The sequence below is a fragment of the Loxodonta africana genome, chromosome 1 (genome assembly GCF_030014295.1).
Source record: "Loxodonta africana isolate mLoxAfr1 chromosome 1, mLoxAfr1.hap2, whole genome shotgun sequence".
Lineage (NCBI taxonomy): Eukaryota > Metazoa > Chordata > Mammalia > Proboscidea > Elephantidae > Loxodonta > Loxodonta africana.
The window spans coordinates 18,598,723-18,623,917 of record NC_087342.1 but is presented as its reverse complement, the minus strand read 5'-3'; the positions used below and the strand labels follow the sequence as shown (position 1 = coordinate 18,623,917).

At 37.5% G+C, this 25,195-nt stretch overlaps 1 protein-coding gene across 8 annotated transcripts in view; it reads left to right on the top strand.

Annotated features, from left to right (window-relative positions):
- The window catches only part of DLG1 (discs large MAGUK scaffold protein 1), a 271,952-nt gene extending 248,162 nt beyond the window's left edge, over positions 1-23,790 (top strand). For all 8 annotated transcript variants that reach the window (XM_003412932.4, XM_064269151.1, XM_023551656.2 and 5 more), the window contains 3 exons: positions 9,523-9,632; positions 19,729-19,820; positions 22,550-23,790. In XM_003412932.4, coding sequence (XP_003412980.1) covers positions 9,523-9,632; positions 19,729-19,820; positions 22,550-22,656 — 309 coding nt within the window. In that variant the 3' untranslated portion in view covers positions 22,657-23,790. The remainder of the gene's footprint in view (positions 1-9,522; positions 9,633-19,728; positions 19,821-22,549) is intronic.
- Positions 23,791-25,195: the final 1,405 nt, after the last annotated feature.

Sequence of the window (25,195 nt, the reverse complement as noted above, 5' to 3'; positions counted from 1 at the left end):
ACCGTAAACCAAAAATATCCCCTAAAGTTTTCTTAAAACCAAACAGTAGTTCAGCTTAAGTAGTAAAGAATGTCTGCCTTGAGCATTGCGTTCTTTTAAGGTCTAACTGTATGGTATCATATGGACAACAGCAACTTGAAACGTTAAATAGGAACCTTAGGGTGCAGCAAGTTTATGTTAATGGAGGAGGAACAACTCAGAAAAGGAGGGTGAGAATGGCTGCACAATTCAAAGAATGTAATCAGTGTCACTGAATTGTACATGTAAAAATTGTTGAATTGTTGCATGTTCTGCTGTGTTAATTCCCAACAGCAACAACAAAAATTATTAAATTAATAAATCAGAAATTGTGTGGTGTAAGTAGAAGAAAGAAAATAATAAAGATGAGAGCAGAAGCTAATGAAACAGAAAACAGGAGATGAAATCAGTGAAACCTAAAGCTGGTTCTTTGAGAAGATTAAAATCATGAATAAAACTTTATCCAGACTAATAAGGAAAAAATTGCCAATAGAAAGGTGACAGAATCTGCAGATACTAAGATGATAATCAGAGAATATTAGCAACAACTTCATGGCACTGAATTCAACAGTTTTAATGGAATGGACAAATTCCTTAAAAGATACAAACTACTAAAGCTTACTCAAGAAGAAATAGATCATTTGAATAGCCCTATTTTTTTTATATATCTATTAAAGAAATTTATTTGTATTTTAAAACCTTCCCTGATAGAAAACTCCCAAGCCCAGATGGCTTCACTGATAAATTCTGTGAAACATTTCAGAAAGAAGTAGTAACAATTTTATACCTGAAAATTGAAAAGGAGGAAATACTTCCAAACTCATTCTGTGACTCCAACATTACCTAGATTCCAAAACTTGACAAAGACATTACAAAATGAAAACTCCAGGTAAATATCCCTCATGAACATTAACACAAAAACTCTAAATAAAATTTTAGCAAATGAACTTTATATAAAAATGATATCATAACCAAGTGGGGTTTGTCCAATAATCGCGAGGTAGATTTAACATTAGAAAATCGGTATAACTCAACATATTAACAAACTAAAAAAGAGAAACCATATGATCATCTCAATAGATAACAAAAAAAGCACTTGAAAAATTCGGCCTCCATTCTTGATGTAAAACTCTCAGCAAACTAGGAATAGAAGGGAACTTCCTCAAACTGATAAAAAGCCTCTACAAAAGACCTACAGCTAGCATCATACTCAATGGTAAAAAACTCAGTTTTTTCACCCTAAGATCAGCGTATGCCAAAGATGTCCGTTCTCACCACTTGTTTTCACCATTACACTAGAGGTCCTAGCCAGTACAGTGAGTCTAGAGAAAGAAAGAAAGAAAAGGCATCTAGATTGCAGAGGAAGACTATTTTGTTTTTATTTGCAGGTGACATGATTGTGTAAAAAGTCTGATAAAACCAAAAAACCAAACCCAGTGCCGTCGAGTCGATTCCGACTCATAGCGACCCTGTAGGATAGAGTAGAACTGCCCCATAGAGTTGCCAAGGAGCACCTGGAGGATTTGAACCGCTGACCCTTTGGTTAGCAGCCGTAGCACTTAACCACTATGCCACCAGGGTTTCCAAAAAGTCTGATAGAATCTACAAAAAAGCTACCAAAACTAATAAGTGAGGTTAGCAAGGTTGCAGGATACGGGGTCTTTATACGAAGTTCACTTGCATTTCTGTGTACCAGCAATGACCAATTGTGTAAACCTCAACACTGTAAACTACAAAGCATTGCTAAGAGAAGTTAAAGAAGACATGCATAAGTAAATGGAGAGATACACCATGTTCATGGGTTGAAAACTCAATATAAGATGTGAGTTCTCTCCAAATTGAACTTTAGGCTCAGTGCAATCCCAATCAAAATCCCATTAGGTCTTTTTGTAGAAAATGTCATGCTAATTCTAAAAATCATAGGGAAATGCAGAGGACCTAGGATAGCCAAAAACAACTTGGAAAAAGATCAGAGTTATGGGACTAAGACTACTTTATCTCAAAATTTATTATAATGTTACAGTAATCAAAAAAAAGTGGAATATTGGCATAAAGGTAGACAAATAGGTTGATGGAACAGAAGAGAGAATCTGGAAATAGATCCTCATATATATATGGACAGCTTTTTTTTTTTTTTTTATGGCCAGAGGTACAAAGGCAATTCAGTGGAAAAAGGGTAGTCTCCCAACAAATTGTGCTGGAACCTCACACCATATTTTTTAAAAAATTAATTCTAAATGGATCATAAATGTAAAACCTAAAACTAAACCTTCTAGAAGAAGACACAAATCTTCATGACGTACAGTTAGGCAACATGTTTCTTAGATACAACAAAAGCACAGTCTATAAAAAGAAAAAATTGATAAATTGGACTTCAGCAAAATTTAAACATCTGCTCTTTTAAAAAGTGTTAAGAGGTTAAAGAGACAAGCCACGTATTGGTAGAAAATACTTACAAATCATATATATCTGATAAAAGACTTAAACAATATTTGGTTATAAAGAAGTCTCTTACAACTCAGCAATAAAAAGACAACATGATTTTTAAATGGGCGAATAATTTAAATAGACATTTCTGTAAAGATACACAAACATCAGACAAACACATGAAAAGATGCTCAACATCATTAGTCATTAGAAAAATCAAAATTGAAAATACTGTGAGATACCACTCCATACCAGTTAGAATGGCTGAATTTAAAAAGACCGATCATGCCAAGTTTTGGTGAAGATGTAGAGCAACTGCGACTCTCGTGCTCTGTGCTGGGAGTGTAAATGGTACAGCCACTCTGAAGAACAGTTGAGCAGTTTAACCATACATGCTCCAGATGGGCCACTCCTAAATATTTACCCAAGAGAAAAGAAAGCATATGTCCATGAAAATATTTTATGTGAATGTTCATAGCAGCTCTGTTTCTAAGAGACAAAGACTGGAAACAACCAAATGTCCCTCAAAAGGTGAATGGATTAAAAAATAATATATCCATGCAGTGAAATACCACTTTTTTTTTTTTTTTTAATAAAAAAAAAAAATCACTTAGTGATTAAAAAAAGTGAGGAATTATTGATATACCCATCAACATGGGTAAGTCTCAAGATAATTATTCTGAGTGAAAGAAGCCAGACAAGAAAGGAATAGATGCTGAAAGATTCCATTTATATAAAGTTCTAGAAAAGTGAACCTAATCTAGTATAATCTAGTAATAGAAAGCAGACCAGTGGTTGCCTGGGGAGGGGCAAGAAGGAAAGATTACAGAGAAGCATGAGAAAACTTTTGGGAGTGATGAATATGTTCATTTTCTTAATTGTGGTGATAGTTTCAGGATGTATAAATGTATCAAATTTTATAAAATTATAAACTTTAAATATGTATGTCAGTTATACCTCAAAAGCTGTTTTGGGGGGGAAAAAAAACTAACAGTCCCCCTTCCTCCTGGTGTGTTGGGAGGAACAGAGCACGAACACTTTTAACTTTATATCCCTTCTGAACTACTTGAATTTTTTGTCACGGGCACATTAATTGTTATGATAAAAATAGCTTATAAAAAGCTTTTTGAAAGGAGATATGGAATAGAAAAACCAAAAATCTGAAAAAATTAACACAATAGACAAACCACTAGCTAACCCTCTTTTTCAGAAAAGAAAAAAATCACAGTTGAAATAGGAAATGACAAGTGGGAAATAACCATTGAGACTATATGAAATCATAAAAGATTACTTTGTCCATGTTTATGTAAATAAATTTGCAAACTTAGACAACATGGATAATTTCCTAGGAAAATGATCTGTTAGAGATGAAAAGATTTCTTTAGAAGAAATAGAGAAATTTATCAAGGAATTACCCCACAAAAAAAGAAGCAGCAGACCCAGATGGTTTCACAGAGGGATTCTACCAAACCTTCAAAGGTTAGATAGTCCTAAAGCACCATCTTTGGCAGAATTGAACTTGCTTCCCTGGGGGGAAAAACTGCAGAATACGGTGGTTCAGGTTATTTAAAAGACAAAGAGAATATAGAGATTGACACAACTAGGCCATGCCCAGCTACCACCACTGACTGCTGTGACAGGGATGACAATAGAGGCTCCCGGACAGAGCTGGGGAAAAATGTAGAACAAAATTCTAACTCACAAAAAAAGACCAGACTTACTGATCTGACAGAGATTGGAGAAACCCTTGGCCCCCAGATACCCTTTTAACTCAGTACTCAAGTCACTCCTGAGGTTCACCCTTCAGCCAAAGATTAAACAGGCGCATAAAACAAACAATAATACATGTAGCCCAACCATGTATATGAGACTAAATGGGCACACCAGCCCAGGGGCAAGGACAAGAAGGCAGGAGGGAACAGGAAAGCTAGACGAATGAAAATGGTGAACCCAAGGTTGAGAAGGGGAAAGTGTTGACATGTCATGCGGTTGGCAACGAATGTCACAAAACAATATGTGTATTAATTGTTCAATGAGAAACTAATTTGCTCTGTAAACCTTCACCTAAAGCACAATAAAGAATTTTTTTTTTAATTTATTACAAATCAAGTCAGTCTCTTATACAAAGCCATTCATACCCCACCATGTACTCCCAGCTGCTCTCCCCTTAATGAGACAGCACATTCCTCCTCTCTACCCTGTATTCCCCATGTCCATTCATCCAGCTCCTGTCCCCTTCTTCCTTCTCATCTCACCACCAGGCAGGAGTCGCCCACATAGTCTCATGTGTCTACTTGAGCCACGAAGTTCACTCCTCACCAGCATCATTGTCTATCTTGTAGTGCAGGCCAATCCCTCTCTGAGGAGTTGGTTTTGGGAATGGTTCCAATCTTGAGCTATCAAAGGGTCTGGGGACCATGACAGTCAGGGTCCCTCTGGTCTCAGTCAGACCATTAAGCCTGGTCTTTTTACAAGAATTTAAGATCTGCATCCCACTGTTCTGCTCCATCAGGGATTCTCTGTTGTGCCCCCTGTCAGGGCAGTGATCAGTGGTAGCCAGGCACCATCTAGTTCTTCCAGTCTCAGGCTGATGGAATCTCTGGTTTATGTGGCCTTTCTGCCTCTTGGGCACATATTTACCTTGTATCTTTAGTGTTCTTCATTCTTTGCACCAGGTGGGTTGAGACCAATTTATGCATCTTAGACGTACACTTGGTAGCATTTAAGACCCCAGACACCTCTCACCAAAGTGAAATCAGACCGTTATGAAGAATTTTATTTTATAAAATAATTTGTTCCTATGTTGAATAGGAAAAACAAAAAGCATGAGGGAAAAGAATAATATAGGGATTGAAATTAATGGTTGGATAAATCCTTAATTTTAAATCTTTAATGAGAGAAGCACTAGAAACAGTTTCATTATAAACAAGGCAAGGAGGCCCAATATCTCTAGTACTCTTCAACATTTTACTAGAGGTACTAATCAGTGCTGGTAATATGAGAAATCAATTAGAGGCATGAGAAGTGGTTAACAAAAAGTAAAGCTCTCTATTGGCAGATGATAGTACACCTGAAATACCATATAAAATCTATTATAAAAGGAACAACTATTTTAAAGTGAAAGACTAGAGTAAGATAAACCAAAAACCCACTGCCGTTGAGTCGCTTCCGACTCATAGCGACCCTATAGGACAGAGTAGAACTGCCCCAGAGTTTCCAAGGAGCGCCTGGCGGATTTGAACTGCTGACCTCTTGGTTAGCAGCCATAGCACTTAACCACTATGCCACCAGGGTAAGATAGCAGTATATAAAATTAATGTACAAAAAAAATTTATATACAGATATCAGTAGTCTGTATACATAATAATCATTTAGAAGATACAGTGATAGAGAAAACCCCATTTATAATATAAGAAATAGAAGATAAGATACTTAATAAGAAAATATAATAATATATATATATATATATATATTTAACACTCCTGAAAGACACACTAGTAGACTTGAACAACTGGAAAACCCACTGCCGTCAAGTCCGTTCCAACTCATAGCAACCCTGTAGGACAGAGCAGAGCTGTCCCGTAGAGTTTCCTAGCCTGTAATCTTTATAGAAGCAGACTGCTCCATCTTTCTCCCACAGGGTGGCTGGTGGGTTCAAACCGCCGACCTTTTAGTAGCAGCCCTTTTGGTTAACAACTGGAAAGATATTGCTTATTCTTGGCTAGGACAACTCAGTATTGTAAAGCTATCGACTCTAAGTTAATTTACATGTCAAACACAATCCCAGTAAAAATACTTGCCAGTTTTTTTTTATGAAACTAGAAAGTTAAATTGAAGCTCTTACATAAGAAGCCAGAACAGCCTAAAAGGAAAAGCTACAGAGATTTTAGCCCTACCAGATATTAAAGTATACTATAAAGTCTTTTTCATTAAAACAGTGTGGTACTGGCACATGAATATATAAACCACTAAAATAGAAACAAGAGTCCAGAAAAAGACGAAGTACGTTTGGAAATTTAATATGTGATGAAGGTACCATCTCAGATCACTGGGACTTTTAATAAACGGTGCTCAGACAACTGGAAAAGAGTTAAATTAGATTCATACTTCACACCATACACAAAAATAAACTATAAATGGAACAGGGCTATAAATGTTTAAAAAAAATAAATAATGCAGTTGCCAGAAGGAGACATAACCTAGGCATAAGGAAGGTTTTTTAACCATGAATCAAAGTCCAGATGCAGTGAAAGAAAATATTGATCAACTTCACTAGGTAAAAATAAAAACCTTCTGCATGGCCAGAAGATATCAGAAAACAGTCTTAACAAAGTCAAAAAACAGCTGACAAACTGAGAGACAAAATTTGCAGATAAAGGGCTAATATTCCCAATATATAAAGAACTCTTCAAAATTGAGGAATGGGAATGTAATCCAGTGGAAAAACGGGCAAAAGATATGATAAACAATCCACAGAAAAATAAGGTTAAAACGACCCTTGTACGTAACATATGATGCCTAACCTTACCTGTCACATTGACCAAAAAAAAATTACGGAAAGACATTCTCTTGCTGGCAGAAATGCAGGCTGGTACGGTCTTTTATAGGAAAATTGGTCTGTAATCTATTAAAGCTATTTATGTATCTACCCTTCAACCTAAGAATTCCAAAACTACCCCCCCCCCCCAAAACAACACAAAATTGTATGTGCACAAGGGTATTCATTGCCGCATTGTTTGTAATTTTCAAATACTGGAAACTATCAAAGTGCCCATACATAAAAGAGTGATTGAATAATGTACTTTATACCAACACAGTAGAGTTCCGTACAGCTAAGTGTTTATGAGCTGCTATGAAAGTATTTATGGTATACTTACCTTTTATGTAAGAAAGGAGAGGAAATGAGAAAATAATACCTCTGCGCATTTGAGCAAAAGGAAATACAAAAAGGATAAAGCAGAAACTAATGAGATTGGTTACCTTCAGAGGGAGGGGGATTGGGAATGAGATAAGAGTATCTGTAAACAAATAATCGAACTCTAATCAATTAGTAGGTATGTTTTTCAGAATGGTATGGGCCAGCAATTCTCAAGCCACTTGATGTATATTCTAGGATTGAACAAACAGATATATGACAGTAGTGGGAGCCAAGTATCTCACTAGCGGAAGAAGGAGTTTATAAATATAGAAACAGGAGAGTAGAATGAACTCTGGTATTGGATTAAAATTAGGGATATGAGGATGAACCCATGAATTTTAATATAGCCGTAGTGTGTGTGTGCGTGTGTGTACACAAAATTTCTTTGTCCACTAAAAGGGTGTAAAAACAATAACACTCCAGTAAGCAATAAGAGGAGCCCTACTGGTGCAGTGGTTAAGAGCTTGGCTGCTAACCAAAAGATTGGCAGTTCGAATCCACCAGCCACCCCTTGGAAACCCTATGGGGCAGTTCTCTGTCGTATAGGGTCACTGTGAGTCAGAATCAACTCGACGACGACGGAGTTTTTTGGTTTATAGTAAGCGGTGAGGATCTAATGCCCAGATCTTGGCTTCTAAACACCATTCTCCATTAAAAAGATGCAAGACTCCTTGGAGAAATGACTGGCTCTTGAGCTGGGACTGGGAAAATAGAAGAAGAGCCTAGAGAAACTTGCTGTGCCAGAAAAATAAATGTTCAAAGAATTATAAGGGTATGTCAAAAAGACACAGGAGCCAACTTGTGGGGACCCCCAACTGGCCAAATCAGAGATAATTTGAATATCAAAATAAATGATAGTAACTGAGTATAGCACATAGAATAAAATAAGAATTTAAGAGTCCAGGATGTTATAAATGTATGAACAAATAAATGAGTAGAAGGGGGAAATCTTTACCTTACATTAGAAAGTCAACTAATAAAGGTAGAAGGAATGATGAAATTAGAAAATCTTTTTTGACAACTGCTGTGGTAATAACTGTTTCAGGCAAGAATTATCAGCGTATGCTGAAATTAGTGGGTGAAAGTTGATGAGAAAAAAGATACTTATAGTCTCAACATATCTCCCCCCAAATACTTTCCACTTACAGAGGGAAAAACAGTAACATTACAGTGGAAAAACCTGCAGACAAAATCTTAAATGATCAAAATGACATCACCAATAATAGGACAAATAGATGTCACAGGACTCCTGCTGTGACTGAGAAGGACACGTCATCACTTCTGTGGCACCCCTGCCAAAAATGAGTAATCTGAATCTGATAGAAAGCATCAGGCAGACCCAGGTAGAGGCATAGTCTATGACATAAATGTCCTATACTCTTGGAAAATGTCAGGATCATGGAAGACAAAGACTGAGGAACTGTTCCAGATTGACGGACACTAAAGAGACATTAATGTGTGACCGTAGATTGGATCCTAGACCAGGAGTTTTTTCCTTTTGCAGTAAAGCACATTACATGGTTAACTGGAATTATAGTGTAGCAATGTAAGAGATGTCACTGTTTCTAGGACATACAGACAGAGTGAAAAATAAAGCAAACATCATAGACTGTTAGTCTTTTAGTATCTGAGTGAAAGGTATATGGGAACCCTCTATTATTTTTACAACTTTTCTAAAGTAAAATCATTTCAAAATAACAAATTTCTAAAATTTTTAAGCAATCATGTAAAGTATTAATATCTAGTACAAATAGGCAATGAGTATGTGAGTGTCTTATGTTTTAGGAAATAATCGTTATGGTGAGATTTGTGGTCCTTTTTTATTTTAATATCCTTTCTTGGCAGAATAAAAGATAGCAATGCTATATTTGTCAGCAAAATCCATTTTGAAAGAGCATTGGTCTCTGAAATCTAGGAGTATGAGAGTGTGTTTGCATTCCTTTTTAAATTTAATATTTGAGAATGGTAAAATTGTTCATAATCATTATTCATTTCTTTTCCCCTCCTAAAATTTGCTAACAGAAATGACCAGTTTGCTTAAAGTGAACAAGGATCCAAACATATCATAATCCAGATGTTATACCTGCAATAAATGTACCATTGAGACAGTTGAAAAGACTTGGTTCCCATGTTTTTGTTCTTTCTTTCCCCTGTTTTAGGGCAAACACTGTATCCTCGATGTGTCTGGAAATGCCATAAAGAGATTACAGATTGCACAGCTTTACCCCATCTCCATTTTTATTAAACCCAAATCCATGGAAAATATCATGTAAGTGTAAATGTTTAAGGTACAGCCTCTAAGTACAGATCCAGTCTCTGTCACTTTTTAGCTTGGGTAATTTATTTACCCTCCCTGCATCTCAGTTTCTTTATAAAATAGAGCTTATTTGAGAATTAAATAAACTATTGTCATATTATCTTAAATTAGCTGTCATATTAATAACTAAGGTATACAGTAAACATGTATTAGAACTTTAAATAGCCACATGTGGCTAGTGGCTACTGAATAGAGTATTGCAGCCCTACCATTGAGAATCAAAGAATGTATAACTACTTACTTAATCGAGGAGGGGAAATGGAATTTAAAGCAAAAGAGGAAGGGGCGAAAAAAGAATCCTGGGATATGTACACACACTTCACTAAAGAAGATATCCAGGCGGCCAGCAGATACATGAGGAAATGCTTCCGATCATTAGCCATTAGAGAAATGCAAATTAAAACTACGATGAGATTCCATCTCATTCCAACAAGGCTGGCATTAATCCAAAAAACACAAAATAATAAATGTTGGAGAGGCTGTGGAGAGATTGGAACTCTTACACAGTACTGGTGGGAATGTCAAATGGTACAACCACTTTGGAAATCTAGCTGGCGTTTCCTTAAAAAGCTAGAAATAGAACTACCGTACAACCCCGCAATCCCACTCCTCAGAATATCCTAGAGAAATAAGAACCTCTACAGGAACACATATATGCACACCCATGTTTATTGCAACACTGTTTACAATAGCAAAACGCTGGAAGCAACCAAGGTGTCCATCAACGGATGAGTGGATAAATAAATAATGGTATATTCACACAATGGAATACTGTACATCGATAAAGAGCAGTGATGAATCTGTGAAACATTTCATAACATGGACGAACCTGGAAGGCATTATGCAGAGTGAAATTAGTCAGATGCAAAAGGACAAATATCGTATAAGACCACTATTACAAGATCTTCAGAAATAGTTAAACTGAGAAGAACACATTCTTTTGTGGTTACGAGAGGCGGGAGGGAGGGAGGGTAGGAGAGGGGTATTCACTAATTAATCTAGTAATTAATTAGAACTACTTTAGGTGAAGGGAAGGACAATACTCAATACAGGGGAGGTCAGCACAGCTGGACTGGACCAAAAGCGAAAAAGTTACCTGAATAAACTGAACGCTTCGAAGGTCAGCGGGGTGGGGGTTTGGGGACTGTGGCTTCAGGGGACATCTAAGTCATTTGGCATAATAAAATCTATTAAGAAAACATTCTGCATCCCACTTTGAAGAGTGGCATCTGGGGTCTTAAATGCTAGCAAGCAGCCATCTAAGATGCATCAATTGGTCTCAACCCACCTGGATCAAAGGAGAATGAAGAACACCAAGGACACAAGGTAATTACGAGCCTAAGAGACAGAAAGGGCCACATGAGCCAGAGACTACATCATCCTGAGACCAGAAGAACTAGATGGTGCGCGGCCACAACCGATGACTTCCCTGACAGGGAGCACAACAGAGAACTCCTGAGGGAGCAAGAGAACAGTGGGATGCAGACCCCAAATTCTCATAAAAAGACCAGACTTAATGGTCTGACTGAGACTAGAAGAATCCCAGCGGTCATGGTCCCCAAACCTTCTGTTGGCCCAGAACAGGAACCATTCCTGAAGCCAACTCTTCAGACATGGATTGGACTGGACAGTGGGTTGGAGAGAGATGCTGATGAGGAGTGAGGTACTTGCATCAGGTGGACACTTGAGACTATGTTGGCATCTCCTGTCTGCGGGGGGAGATGGGAGGGTAGAGGGGGTTAGAAACTGGCAAAACAGTCACGAAAGAGACTGGAAGGAGGGAGCGGACTGACTCATTAGGGAGAGAGTAAGTGGGAGTATGTAGTATGTAGACAGACTGACTTGATTTGTCAACTTTCACTTAAAACACAATAAAAATTATTTAAAAAAAAAAAAAAAAACCTGGAACAGGTGGGGCAGATAGGATGCAGAGATAGTAAGGTGGTATATAAACCCGATAGAGTTCAGTATTAGACTAAATGGTCCAGTTAGAAGGCAAACATTGTCAGGATGGATTAAGAAAAAAGTAAACAACTGTATGTTGCATTCATGAGACATACAAGGATCTGGAAAGGTTGAAAGTAAGATAATAGAAAAAGACATACCATGGAAACATTAACCAAAAACAAACTGATTCTATATTACTGTCAACGTACACTTTTAAGACAAGAAGTATTACTAGAGATAAAGAGGGACATTTCATCAAACTATAAGGTTCAACCCAGTAGGAAGATACTTGTATGCATTTAATAGCACAGGCTCAAATACATAAAGCAAAAATCGACAACTATACAGAAAAAAAAGATAATTCCACAATCATAATAGGATAATTTCAGCAGACTTGTCAGTGAATGATAGAATAAAACAAACAAAAAATGAGTAGGGACACAGAACAATACAAATTTAAAACTTTACCTAATTGACATACATAGAACATTGCACCTAACATCAGCAAAATACACATTGATTTCAAATGCACGTGGAACAATTACCAAAACTGGTCATCTGCTGAACCACAAATTTCAAATTATTGAAAACAAATATTCTCTGACCACAGCAGATAAAACTAGAAATCAATAATAGAAAGTTAACTATGAAGTTAAGCATTATACTTCTGAATAGGTCAAAGAAGAAATCACAGTGTAAATCAGTAAATGTTTTGAACTAAATGATAATGAAATTGTCAAATAAATTTGAGGGGTGTAGCCTTGTTGAAAGAAAATGCAGAACCTTAAATATGTATATCAAATCCGCCCCCCCCCCCAAAAAAAAACCCATTGCCATGGAGATGATTCCAACTCATAGCGACCCTATAGGACAAAATAGAACTGCTGCATAGGGTTTCCAAGGCTATTATCTTTACGGAAGCAGACCACCACATCTTTTTCCTGCAGAGCAACTGGTGGGTTCAAACTGCTGACCTGTCAGTTACCAGCCAAGCGCTTAACCACTACACCACCATGGCTCCTTTAAATATATATATAAGGAAAGAAATGTTGGGAATCAGCGATCTTGAGGAATTAGAGATTAATCATTTATACTCAAAGAAGGTAAATAAGAAATTAATAGAAACAAACAGTAGAGAGTATCAACAAAGCCAAAATATTTTCTTAAAAAGCACTAATAAAATTGATAAGCCCATTATAAGAATGATCAAGAAAAAAAAGAAGGCAAAACAATCCTAATCAGGAATGAAAAAGGGATATCACTGCACATCTGGTAGACATTAAAAAAGGTAACAGGGGCCACTCAGTAGGCAAATGGGCAAAGAACTTCTTAAAAGAGGATATCCAAATGACTAATAAACATATGAGATGGTGCTCAATTAATCAAGGAAATAAAATTAAAACCAGAATGTGGTGTAATACTACCTGCACACCAGGATAATAAAATGAAAAAGACACAAAATACCCAGGGTTGGCAAGGATGTGGAACAACTGAAATTTATAACCTAGGTAGGAGTGTAAATTAGTACATCCACATAGGAAAACTGTTTACAGTATCTCCTAAAGCTCAACCTACACACAACCTGAGACCCCGCAGTCCAATGCCTAGATGTATATTCAACAGAAAGACTTACAGATGTTCACCAAAGACGTACTAGATTGCTGACACGGTTACTAGTCAACATAACAAAAAACTGGGGAAAAAAAAAATTTTTTTTTATGCAAATACCCATCAACAGTGGAACAGATTAATAAATAATGACATATTTACACAATGAAATATTGTATAGTACTGAGTGTGAACAACCTTCAACAACACACAAAAGTATGGAAAATCTCACAAACATAATTTGAGTTTAAAAAAAGGTAGACCCAAAAGTATGTACTCTGATTCTGTAAAGTTCCAGAACAGCCAATTAATCATTGTTTATAAAAGTTTAATAGCAGTTACCCTATTAGATATTGTTAGTAGAAACCTAATAGAGGTTACCCAACACTTAATTGTGCTTATGCGGAACATGTATATAGACCAAGAGGCAGTCGTTCAAACAGAGCAAGGGGATACTGCATGGTATCTGGAAAGGTGTGCATCAGGATTGTATCCTTTTCATCATATTTATTCAATTTTTATGCTGAGCATCCACCACTCATCTATCAGTTTGCCGTACTGTGGTGGCTTGCGTGTTGCTGTGATGCTGAAAGCTATGCCACCAATATTTCAAATACCAGTAGGGTCACCCATGGTGGACAGGTTTAAGCAGAGCTTTCAGACTTAGAGTAGAAGTAGGGCCTAGTGGTCTACTTCTGAAAAAATTAACCAGCGAAAACCTTGTGAATAGCAGCAGAACATTGTCTGATACGGTGCCGGAAGATGAGCCCCTCAGGTTGGAAGGCACTCAGAATACAGTTGTCCCCTCAAAGTAGAGTTGACCTTAATGACACGGGTGGAGTTAAGCTTTTGGGACCTTCATTTGCTGATGTGACACAACTCAGTATGAGAAGAAACAAGTGCAAACATCCATTAATAATCGGAATGTGGAATGTACAAAGCATGAATCTAGGAAAACTGGAAGTCATCAACAATGAAATGGAATGCATAAAGATCCATATCCTAGGCATTATTGAGCTGAAATGGATGGGTATTGGCAATTTTGAATCAGACAATCATACGTGGTCTGTTATGCTGAGAATGATAAGTTGAAGAAGAATGATAAGCTGAAGAAGAATGATGTCGCATTCATCATCAAAAAGAACATTCCAGGGTCTCCCCTCAAGTACAACACCATCAGTGATAGAATAATACACATACACCTACAAGGGAGATCAGTTAGTACAACTATTTTTCAAATTTACACACCAACCACTAAGGCCAGAGATGAAGAAATTGAAGATTTTTACCAACTTCAGCAGTCTGAAATTGATCAAACATGTATTCAAGATGCATTGATAATTACTGGTGATTGGAATGCAAAAGTTGGAAACAAAGAAGGATCAGTAGTTAGAAAATAGGGCCTTGGTGTTAGAAACACACCAGAGATTGCATGATAAAGTTTTGTAAGACCAAAGACTTCATCGCAAATACCTTTTCTCGGTGACATAAACACGGACTTCTGCAGGAATCAAATCAGCTACATCTGTGGAAAGAGATGATGGAGAAGCTCAACATCACCAGTCAGATCAAGGCTAGGGGCCTGCTGCAGAACAGACCATCAATTGCTCATATGCAAGTTCAAGGTGAAGCTGAAGAAAATGAGAGCCAGTCCACAAAAGCCAAAATACGACTTTGAGTATATGCCACCTGAATTTAGAGACCATCTCAATAACAGATTTGACGCTTTGACTACTTACGATAGAAGACCAGAAAAGTTGTGGAATGGACATCATACATGAAGAAAGCAAAAGATCGTTAAAGACAGAAAAAAACAAAATGGATGTCAGAATTAACTCTGAAACTTGCTCTCGAACATCAAGTAGCTAAAGCAAATGGAAGAAATGATGAAGTAAAAGAGCTGAACAGAGCATTTCAAAGAGTGGATCAAGAAGACACAGTAAAGTATTACAATGTGCAAAGACCTGAATTTAGAAAACCAGAAGGGAAGAACATGCTTGGCATTTCTTAAGCTGAAAGAACTGAAGAAAAAATTTAAGCCTCGAGTTGCAATAATTGAAGCATTCTACAGGGAAATACTGAACAATGCAGAAAGCATCAAAAGAAGATGGAAGGAATACACAGAGTCACTGCACCAAAAAGAATTGGTCACCATTCAACCATTTCAGGAGGTAGCATATAATCAAGAACTAATGCTGTTGAAGGAAGAAGTCCAAGCTGCACTGAAGACATTGGTGAAAAACAAGGCTCCGGGCATTGACAAAATACCAGTTGAGATGTTTCAATGAACAGATGCAACTGTGGAGGTGCTCAGTTGTCTATGTCAAGAAATTTGGAAGACAGCTACCTGGCCAACCAATTGAAAGAGATCGATATTTGTGCCCACTCCAAAGAAAGGTGATCCAACAGAATGTGTAAATTATCAAACAATATCATTAATATCACATGCAAGTAAGATTTTGCTGAAGATGATTCAAAACCCATTGCAGCAGTACATCAGACAGGGAATTGCTAGAAATTCAGGCCAGATTCAGAAGAGTTTATAGAATGAGGGACAGCATTGCTGATGTCAGATGGATCTTGGCTGAAAGCAGAAAATACCAAAAAGATGTCTGCCTTCGTTTTTATTGACTGTGCAGGCAAGGCATTTGACTGTGTGGATCATAACAAAGTGTGGATAACATTGTGAAGAATGGGAATTCTAGAACACTTAATTGTGCTCATGAGGAGCGTGTACATAGACCAAGAGGCAGTCATTTGAACAGAACAAAGGGGATACTCTGTGGTTTAAAATCAGGAAAGGTGTGCATCAGGGTTGTATCCTTTCACCATATTTATTCAGTCTGTATGCCGAGCAAATAATCTAAGAAGTTGGACTATATGAAGAAGAGTGTGGTATCAGGATTAAAGGAAGACTCATTAACAATATGCAGATGACACAGCCTTGTTTGCAGAAAGCGAAGAGGACTTGAAGCACTTACTGATGAAGATCAAAGACTACAGCTTAAACCTCAATATAAAAAAAAATCCTTCCAATTGGATCAACAAGCAAAATCATGGTAAACTAAGAAAATACTGAAGTTGTCAAGAATTCTGTTTTACTTGGATCCACAATCAAAGTCCATGGTAGCAGCAGTCAGAAAATCAAAGGAGGTATTTGGGCAAATCTGCTGCAAAAGACCTCTTTAAAGTGTTGAAAAGCAAAGATGTCACTTTGAGGACTGAGGTGACCATGACTAAGGTGCATGGTATTTTTCAGTCACCTCATATGCTTGAGAAAACTGGACAGTGAATGAGGAAGACGAAAACCTTTAAACTATGGTTTTGGTGAAGAATATTGAATATACCTTGGACTGCCAAAAGAACGAACAAATCTGTCTTGGAAGAAATATAGCCAGAGTGCTCCTTGGAAGCGAGGATGGCAAGACTTCATCACACGTACTTTGGACATGTTATCAAGAGGGACCAGTCCCTGGAGAAGGACATCATGCTTGGTAAGTTAGAGGGTCTGCGAACAAGAGGAAGGCCCTGGACAAGATGGATTGGCACGGTGGCTGCAACAATGGGCTGAGACATACCAATGATTGTGAGGGTCCGGCAGTGTTTTGTTCTGTTGTACTGCATAGGGTTGCTGTGAGTCGGAACCCACTTGATGGCACCTAACAACAGAGGTTACCCTTGGAGGGTAGGGTTGGTGACTGGGGTTTGCACACCCAGATTCTGGGATGCTGGTAATGTTCTGTATCTTGCGCTAGGTTCAAGGTATACGAGTGTGTGTACATTTATGATAAAGCTATATGCCCGTGATACTGCTCCTCTCTGAAAATTATACTTCAAAAAAACACAATAGAAGTGTTAAGATAAAAAGAAATGGAAAATCAAAACAGTCCTGTGTCTGTAAAGAACTTGAATCTGTCATAAAAAGCCTTTCCACTAATACAGCACTAGGCCGAGATGACTTAACTGTATTCTACCAAGTTGAGAGAGAGTCCATCTTCACACATTCTCCCAAGGAGTAGAAAAAGGGAGTACTTTTCAACTAGTTTTATGGGCATTAATTTGATACCAAAACTTGACAAAGACTTTACAGGAAAGGAAAATGACAGGCCAATCGTAATTATGAATATGGGTGCAAAACTTCTTACCAAACTATTGGCAAATTGAATCCAGCCATTAATTTAAAAAAAGAAAGAAAAAACCTAACTACCGCAAACTCGAGTCTGGTTGAACATTTAAAGATCAGTTAATGTAGTACATCTCATTAACAGAGTATTAGAATAAATCATAGCATCATCTAGTAAATGCAGGAGCGTTTGACATCCATCCCCGACAAACACATTTAGCAAACTAGGAATAGAAAAGAGCTTCCTTAACCTTGAGGCCATCTACAAAAGTATCAAAACAAACATCATACTTAATGGTGAAATGTTGAAAGCTTTTCCATTGACTCTGAGAACAAACCGGCATGCCTGCTATCACCGCTTCTCTACCAGATTGTGCTGAGGGGCATACACCCAAACCCAGTGCCATCGAGTCAGTTCTGACTCATAGCAACCCTATAGGACAGAGTAGTACTGCCCCGTAGAGTTTCCAAGGAGCACATAGTTAATGAAATAAGACAAAAAAGATACAAGGATTAAAAGGAAGCAATAAAACTCATCATTCACAGACTATATGATTATGTATGTATAAAATACAAAAGAATCTCTAGATAAATTAATATAGTTTAAAAGAACGAGTTTAACAAGGATTCTAAATACACAGTCATCATACAAAATAGTGTTTCTATCTACCAGCATCAAATGATTAGAAAATGAGATTTTTAAGAGCCCATTTTCATTCTTCCCCCTCGTGAGGCCCCTGCTGTCTGTCGTCAGAGGGCTCAGCCTTGGCAGTAAGCACACTAGCCCTGCCGAGACAGGAGTAGTCTTACCAGAGCTCTCTGAGTGCCTCCTTCCCCGCTCTCTCTGTTCACCTGTCTGCCTCTCAGCCCTTAGGCTCCACTCATCCTGAGCTGATGGCTCTATTTTTGACAATGATCTGGGGAAAATTGCTTCACAATCGGATCCTGTTAAATCTGTGCCCCTTTGCAGAAGTCGTTTTTGAGGCCAGCATTTGAGTTTGTCCTGACCTCAGGAAGACTCTTTTAACTTTTTCTTTGGTTTCTTCTGGTAAACTAGCTGGCTACGGCTTAACTTGTTGCTCTTATGGTGGCTAGCTACCAAAATCTCCATTGTTTTTGAGACCGCCCTTAGGCCCGAACTTGCCCACGCTCTGTTCTAAAGTCAGTTTCTTTGGGTGGAGCTTCAGAGCTCTTTGTTCTGTGGCCTGCTTCTCTCCCACTGTACAGAATCTTGGAGTTGTTGCCCCAGAGCTAGAGGCAGGGACAGTATCCCCATTCCTTAGGAGTGACACCCCTGCTTTACAAGGAGGCTGCTGGGTGAGAGCGGCAGCATCTGGATTTCTCAGCTTGCCTCTTCATAGAACTAATGCTTTGTGCGCCAGCTGGCCCAACACTCTACAACTGGGGGCTCAGTGGAGGAAGGGAGCCTCCAACTCTCAGCTGCGCTCACCTGGGCTTGAGCCTCTGTTAACACAAAGATGGTGGAGATGAGAAATGCTGGCAGCCTGCCCCTCCTGGGGAGACACTCCATCCTGTGACTAGGAGCTGTAAGGAGAGGGAGCCCTGACTTCTTGGCCGGATCCACCTGGAATGGTGCTTCCATCACACCCAGCTGGTGGGCAGGGAAGGAAGCGGGTTGTGGCTTAAGTGCCACAGACTCACTATTTTCACCAAGATTTAGTAAATTTTCTCGAACAAATATGTCTTCTCCTTTGCTGTGTACCCTTAGGACATTCCCAGAAATTGTAAATGGAGCCGTTCCACAGAGTTCCTTACACCAGCATTCGGGAAGTGGATCTAAGAATACCTTTTAGAACTTCATGATAGAAAGCCGTTCGGTCTCAGCCCAACTACTTTCAGTAGCCGAGCACTCAGACCTTCCGCAGCCCAGAGCTAGAGAAAATCTAAAGCATCGCTTAATATAAAACATTCATATTTAGCTTAATAATATGAAAGGGCTTTGATGAAATATTTACGAACACTAATATGAGTTGGGATCAACTAGACAGCAACAGGGTTTTAATTGTGGTTTGCCGAGACTATAGTTTGAATTATGTCCTCTGAGGAAAAAGTCATGGTTTGTTCGTATGTAATACTTAACTACTGTGTGTCAGGCTACATTCTGCATGCTTTATGTGTATTAACCTGCACTTCTCAAGAACTCTATGAAGGCAAATGCTAGTAGTATCCCATTTCATAGGTGAAGAAACGAAGGCAAAGAGTGGTTAAGTAACTTGCCCGGGGTCCTACAGCTAATAAATAATGAAGTTAGAATTTGGACATGTATTTTCTGTGTCTTCTCTCTTGTCTTCGTTTTTTTTAAGAAGCTTATAATGTAGTAACTGCCAATTTCTAAATTTATTTGTGTAGGGAAATGAACAAGCGTCTAACAGAAGAACAAGCCAGAAAGACGTTTGAGAGAGCCATGAAACTGGAGCAAGAGTTTACCGAACACTTCACAGGTTGGCATTGGTACCCTTTACGGTAAAATTGTTCCTTGAAGCCACATGCACTGACACACGGAAATGGATTTTGAACTATGCCCATATCTACCAGTAGCAACTAATACTGGTATTTTCAGAATAAATCCTTAAGGTCTGTGGTTTTTTCATGTAGGAAATTCATCTAGCCTAGGCAGTGGTGATGGGAATTTTTTAATTTAGTGTTTTTAGGTTATCGAATAAGACATGTGAACAGAGAGGAAATAAATTCAGACTTGGTTTCTTCTATGATACTCTGATTTTCCTCTTATCCTTTGTATATTTTGATCCATTCAAAATATTATTTGTTTAAAAAGAAAAAAGTATGCAGCAATTCCCACTTAGTTTTTGTCTCATTCATTTTGTCCTTTAAGTTGTTCCTTAGGTATCTTTGACAGATTTGTTGTTGTTGTTTGCTTGCTTGTTTGGAATGATGACCTGCCTACATTTGGTGTTCATATTGAGTACCAGTAAGTGTCATGGGTTGTAAGCCATTTACTTTTTTTTTTTTACTTTTTATTTTGAAATATTCCAGGCTTAAAGAAAAGCTGCAAGATTAGTACAGAGAATTCTCATATACTCTCCACCCAGATTCTCCAAATGTTAAATTTTACCACTTTTATGATTTTTTTCCTGAAACATTTGAGAGTAAGTTGCAGATAAATGACCTTTTACCTCTAAATATTTCAGTGTATGTTTCCCACAAAAACAGGGATATTCTCTTACATAATCTTAAAAAAAAAAAAAAAAATAGTGCTATCAAGTCGTTGCACCGTTAATCAAAATCAGAATATTTAGCCTTAATATATATCATCTAACCACAGATTTTCTTCAGGCTTTTTAGTTATCTCACTAATGTCCTTCACAGCAAAAAGAAAACAAAAAAATTTCCTGTTCCAGGATCCGATCCAGGACCACATGTTGCATTACATTACCATGTCTTTAGTCTGCTCTAATCTGGGAGAGTTCCTCAGTCTTTCCTTGTTGTTCATGATCTTTACATTTTTCAAGAGTAAAAGCCAGTTATTTTGTAGCATGTCCCTCCCTCAGTTAAAATGTGTCTGATGTTTCCTTATGATTCAATGTAGGTTATGCATTTTTGTCAGGAATATCAAAGGAATGCATTGTATCATCTGTGCATTGTACAAGGAGGTCCATGACACCATCACCAGCGATGTTAATTTTCATCACTTGGTTAAGGTGTCTGCGGCCTTGTGCTTAGCCAGTTCTCTCCCAAGGAGAACCCTATTTCATTAATCATTCCATTAATGAATTTACAGAGTAAGCAGGATGCATGTTTCCTGAGAACTCTGTCCTGCTAGAATAAGTTATTGTATGCAGTTGTCAGCCTGAACATGAACACTGTGGGATTGTGTTCTGTGCGGTGGGAGTGAGTACATCAAGATGCCAAACTGGTGAACCAAGCATTTGGTCAAATGAACTGTGTTTTTGGGGACATAAGGCATGTCTATATTTAGTTCAGAATATGAACTCTTACAGAACTGGTATCATTGAATAGTGTATTATTTATAGTTTTTTATTACTCAAGCATTCTTACCTACATATGTCATAAGCCTTCCTTAGGTACGTACACCATGCTACTTGTTGTTGTTAGGTGCTGTCGAGTCAGTTCCAACTCGTAGCAACCCTGCGTACAACAGAACGAAACACTGCCTGGCCCTGCCTGGTCCTGCGTCATCCTCACAGTCATTATGCTTGAGCCCATTGTTATGCATGCATAATTTTCAGTCCCCAAGTGGGCAGTTTTCTCTGAAATCTCCATTTGAGATTTTGTGCGAGGATTTGAGACCAAGGAAATCTACATCTATAATGCTCCTCCAAAATGACTGAGTTTGGTTTGGTTTGGTTTTTAAGGTTTTTTTGTTTGTTTTATTTGGCATGTAATTCTGGACTTTTTTCATTTATACGTAAACATTTTCTTATTAAACCATTATTCATACTTAATGCTTCCTGGTGAAACTTCAAGGACTTTTTTGGGGTTTTTTGTTGTATTAGCTGATCCTCACTTCCTTACAGACCTCCAGGACCCCAGCTGTCCCCAGAATATTAGTTGTTAGTAATTATTACTACCCTTTCTTTATTCACACATTATTTCAGGCAGCAAATAAATCACCTAACCTTAATTTTAATAGTCTGTAACCACTCAAATACCAGATGGCTTATCTTGGTTCACCTGTGTTACAGCACCTGACAGTTACTAGCATACTGAAGAAACGCCCCAGCATACTGAAGAAAGGAGTATCAAATCATCTTTAATCAGCTGTGTTTGTCCCTAAAATTCTAAGCCCCAAAATAAAACAAAAAAGTAGCCTTGTTCTGTACCCATTTTCTTTTTTCCCCTGTATATACTTATGGAGAAATTAGGAAATTTATGGAAATACTTACATAATTTTTTTTAAAGAATAAAAGTAATATATGCTCAGATGATTAACAAAACAAGAAATAATAAAAACAAGACAAAGTAAAAATCACCGTAATCTCGATTATTGATCAGTTTCCAAAACAAAATTGTATTATACAAATAAGGAAAGTTAATGAAACAAGCAGCTTTTTCTAAGTAAATAATACATAAATGGTAACTCCCCCTGGATGAGTAACTCCTTCTAAGATTTAACTTTTACTGTTTCATTAATAATTGTAATGGCCGAGATAGACAGTGGGAGTTTCTGATTCTGTTTCTGTCATTACAGCTATCGTACAGGGAGATACGCTGGAAGACATTTACAACCAAGTGAAGCAGATCATAGAAGAACAGTCTGGCCCTTACATCTGGGTCCCAGCAAAAGAGAAGTTATGAGGACTGATGTTTCTGTTTCTCTTTTCCACAGTTTCATTTCCGTTGACGCTTCTTTCCCTTCCCTTCTGGCGTCTGTCTTTAACACTCCTCCATGTTGGACCATGTCCCACTCATCATGGTCTACAGTTGTACTTATATTTGACATCCGATGTCTCCTTCAGGTTGCCTCATCTGTGTTATTTTATGTCACTATTGGTTTGTGGCCATTTTTCAGAACTAAAGATGGAATGGCCTGACCAGCTATTAAGGGTTTGGGGAGACGGGGAAATTGTGGTAAAATTCCTTAATGTTTAAGGGAAAGTATCTTTAAGAGATTTTCAGAAAAGCTTTATATGCATTCTTTTCAAATTTCAATACAAATGGGAGAACAGTGGTCTTAATCAGTGATTTAATAAACTTTGAGCGACTATGCACGTTTAACTTTTTAATAGCATGGTTTGGCCAGTGCGTTAGCTCTCAGCTCCTCTGAATTGACTTCTGTTATCAGTGCAAAATTTCATTAAGGAAAGTCTGTTTTTTAATTTCAAAATTAATGTCTGAATTAACTTCCATAATTTCACAAGGGATATTCATTTTTCATAAGAGTTTTTTGAAGTCCTTTATTGTTTGAGGTTTTTTTGTCCAGTGCATTTGCTGAGAATAACAATGTTCAAATGAGTGTAATCTACTTGGGCAACACCTGGTGTCCTACAGAAGTCGTTTGTAGAGAATGATTGTCCTATTTTCTGAATCGAGGCCATGTTAGGTGCTAGGGACACTTGCCTTTTTCATAGAAGGTGAGAAAATTTCATAAACATAAATATAGACAAAACAGACTTTACAGTGGTGATGTAGTAATCATTATGGCAATGGAAAAGGAGTCCAATTCATAGCCTAAAACGTTACATGTATTCTTAGGGGTCAGATTTTAATGAATATTTTACCCACAATAACTGCCTATTTTGTTATAATAAAATATATATATATAAATATATATAAAACTTTCTTTAACTAAACTGTAACTATGGGAATTATTTTCTTTACATAGTTGCACACACACGCGCATATATATATATATTTAAAATATATTTTTTCTTTTGCCACCTACTCCTAACTTTTTGTTTTTTTTTGTTTTGTTTATAAATTAAAGTTAATTGATTAGAGTTTATCTTCCTTAATCATGTGAACTGAAAATAGGGGTACGGTGGTTGTGGGGAGAAACCTTCGGGGAAAATTAGATTACAAGTAAAAGTCCGGGCATGTTCTCCTCTTTTCTACAAAAGTTCTCAAGTGGTTCCTCTTTTTCGTTGTTGTTGTTGTTTGATTTTGGTTTTGGTCCTCTGCCTTTCCTTCCAGCTCTCCCTCCTTCATTAATAGGAAAACAGGCAAAAACTCAACTCACATGTGTGTTTTCCCCTCTGACTACACACCTTTCATCTCACGTAGCTGCTCTGCACTGGAGTTGCACACATCATGGTGCCGAGCAATTATAAGAAATTTTAGTGAAAGGTAGAAATGACTTCAGAAATCAGTTTCTCTGGTCCTTTACGTTAATAATATTATTTGGCTTCCCATTGCTTTTTAAGTTGTTTATTAAATATGTGTTTTTGACAACCTCCTCATTATATAATGTTTCTTAAAATGAACACTGGTTTGTGAACAATTATCAACAGTATCCATTCCATTTATGAGAAAGAGGAGAACAGCTAATAAACTTTATTGTAAAACTTACATGTTGAGTGTGTCTTGATTTTGAAAGAAAAAATTATTTTACAGGCTAGCGTTTTCTTGGAACAGTTTGGTACGTCCTATAATTTGTCATCTGAATTCAAGAGCCATTAGGCAACATAATCGAAATTTCTTCTGTGGGTTTTGGAATTGCCTGTGTTACCACTTTGAAGAATATAATACTGCTGTTACACTCAATGTAGTAGGCCCTTACAAATACAAACATACTAGAAGAAAATTGTAAAATGATCTCAAGAGAGCCCCAGAGGTCACTTAACCGCAAGCTTTCAGTGTAAGCCATTTTGAAGCACTTACTAGTCACATGTCGTAAAATATCAAGCAGTTATAAAATGATGTTTATGTGTTATAATATCTGTATTACACTGCTTTCTGGATATCCTTGTTAAGTGGTTTTTTTATAATACTGACTTTTATGCAACTTTCTAGATTTGTGTAAAATCCCCCCCAAAAAAACTATGGCTGTCAAGTCGTTCTGACTCATAGCAACGCTATAGGACAGAGCAGAATTGTTCTGTAGGGTTTCCAAGAATGGTTGGTAGACTCGGAACTGCTGACCGTTTGGTTAGCAGCCGAGTTCTTAACCACTGCTCCGCCAGGGCTCCTTCTAGATTGTGTAGTATACTAAAGGTGGCTGCTGTATAGAAGTACTCAGCAATTAGTCTTATTATATTAATTTTATTAGTTATTGATAAAATTACTAACTGCTGAGCACTACTATACAGCAGCCACTTTAGGTACACTATCACTCAATATTGAACAAGTTTTTTGAGGTAAGTGTTACTGCTAGTCCCATTATGAGGCTTAAATGAGA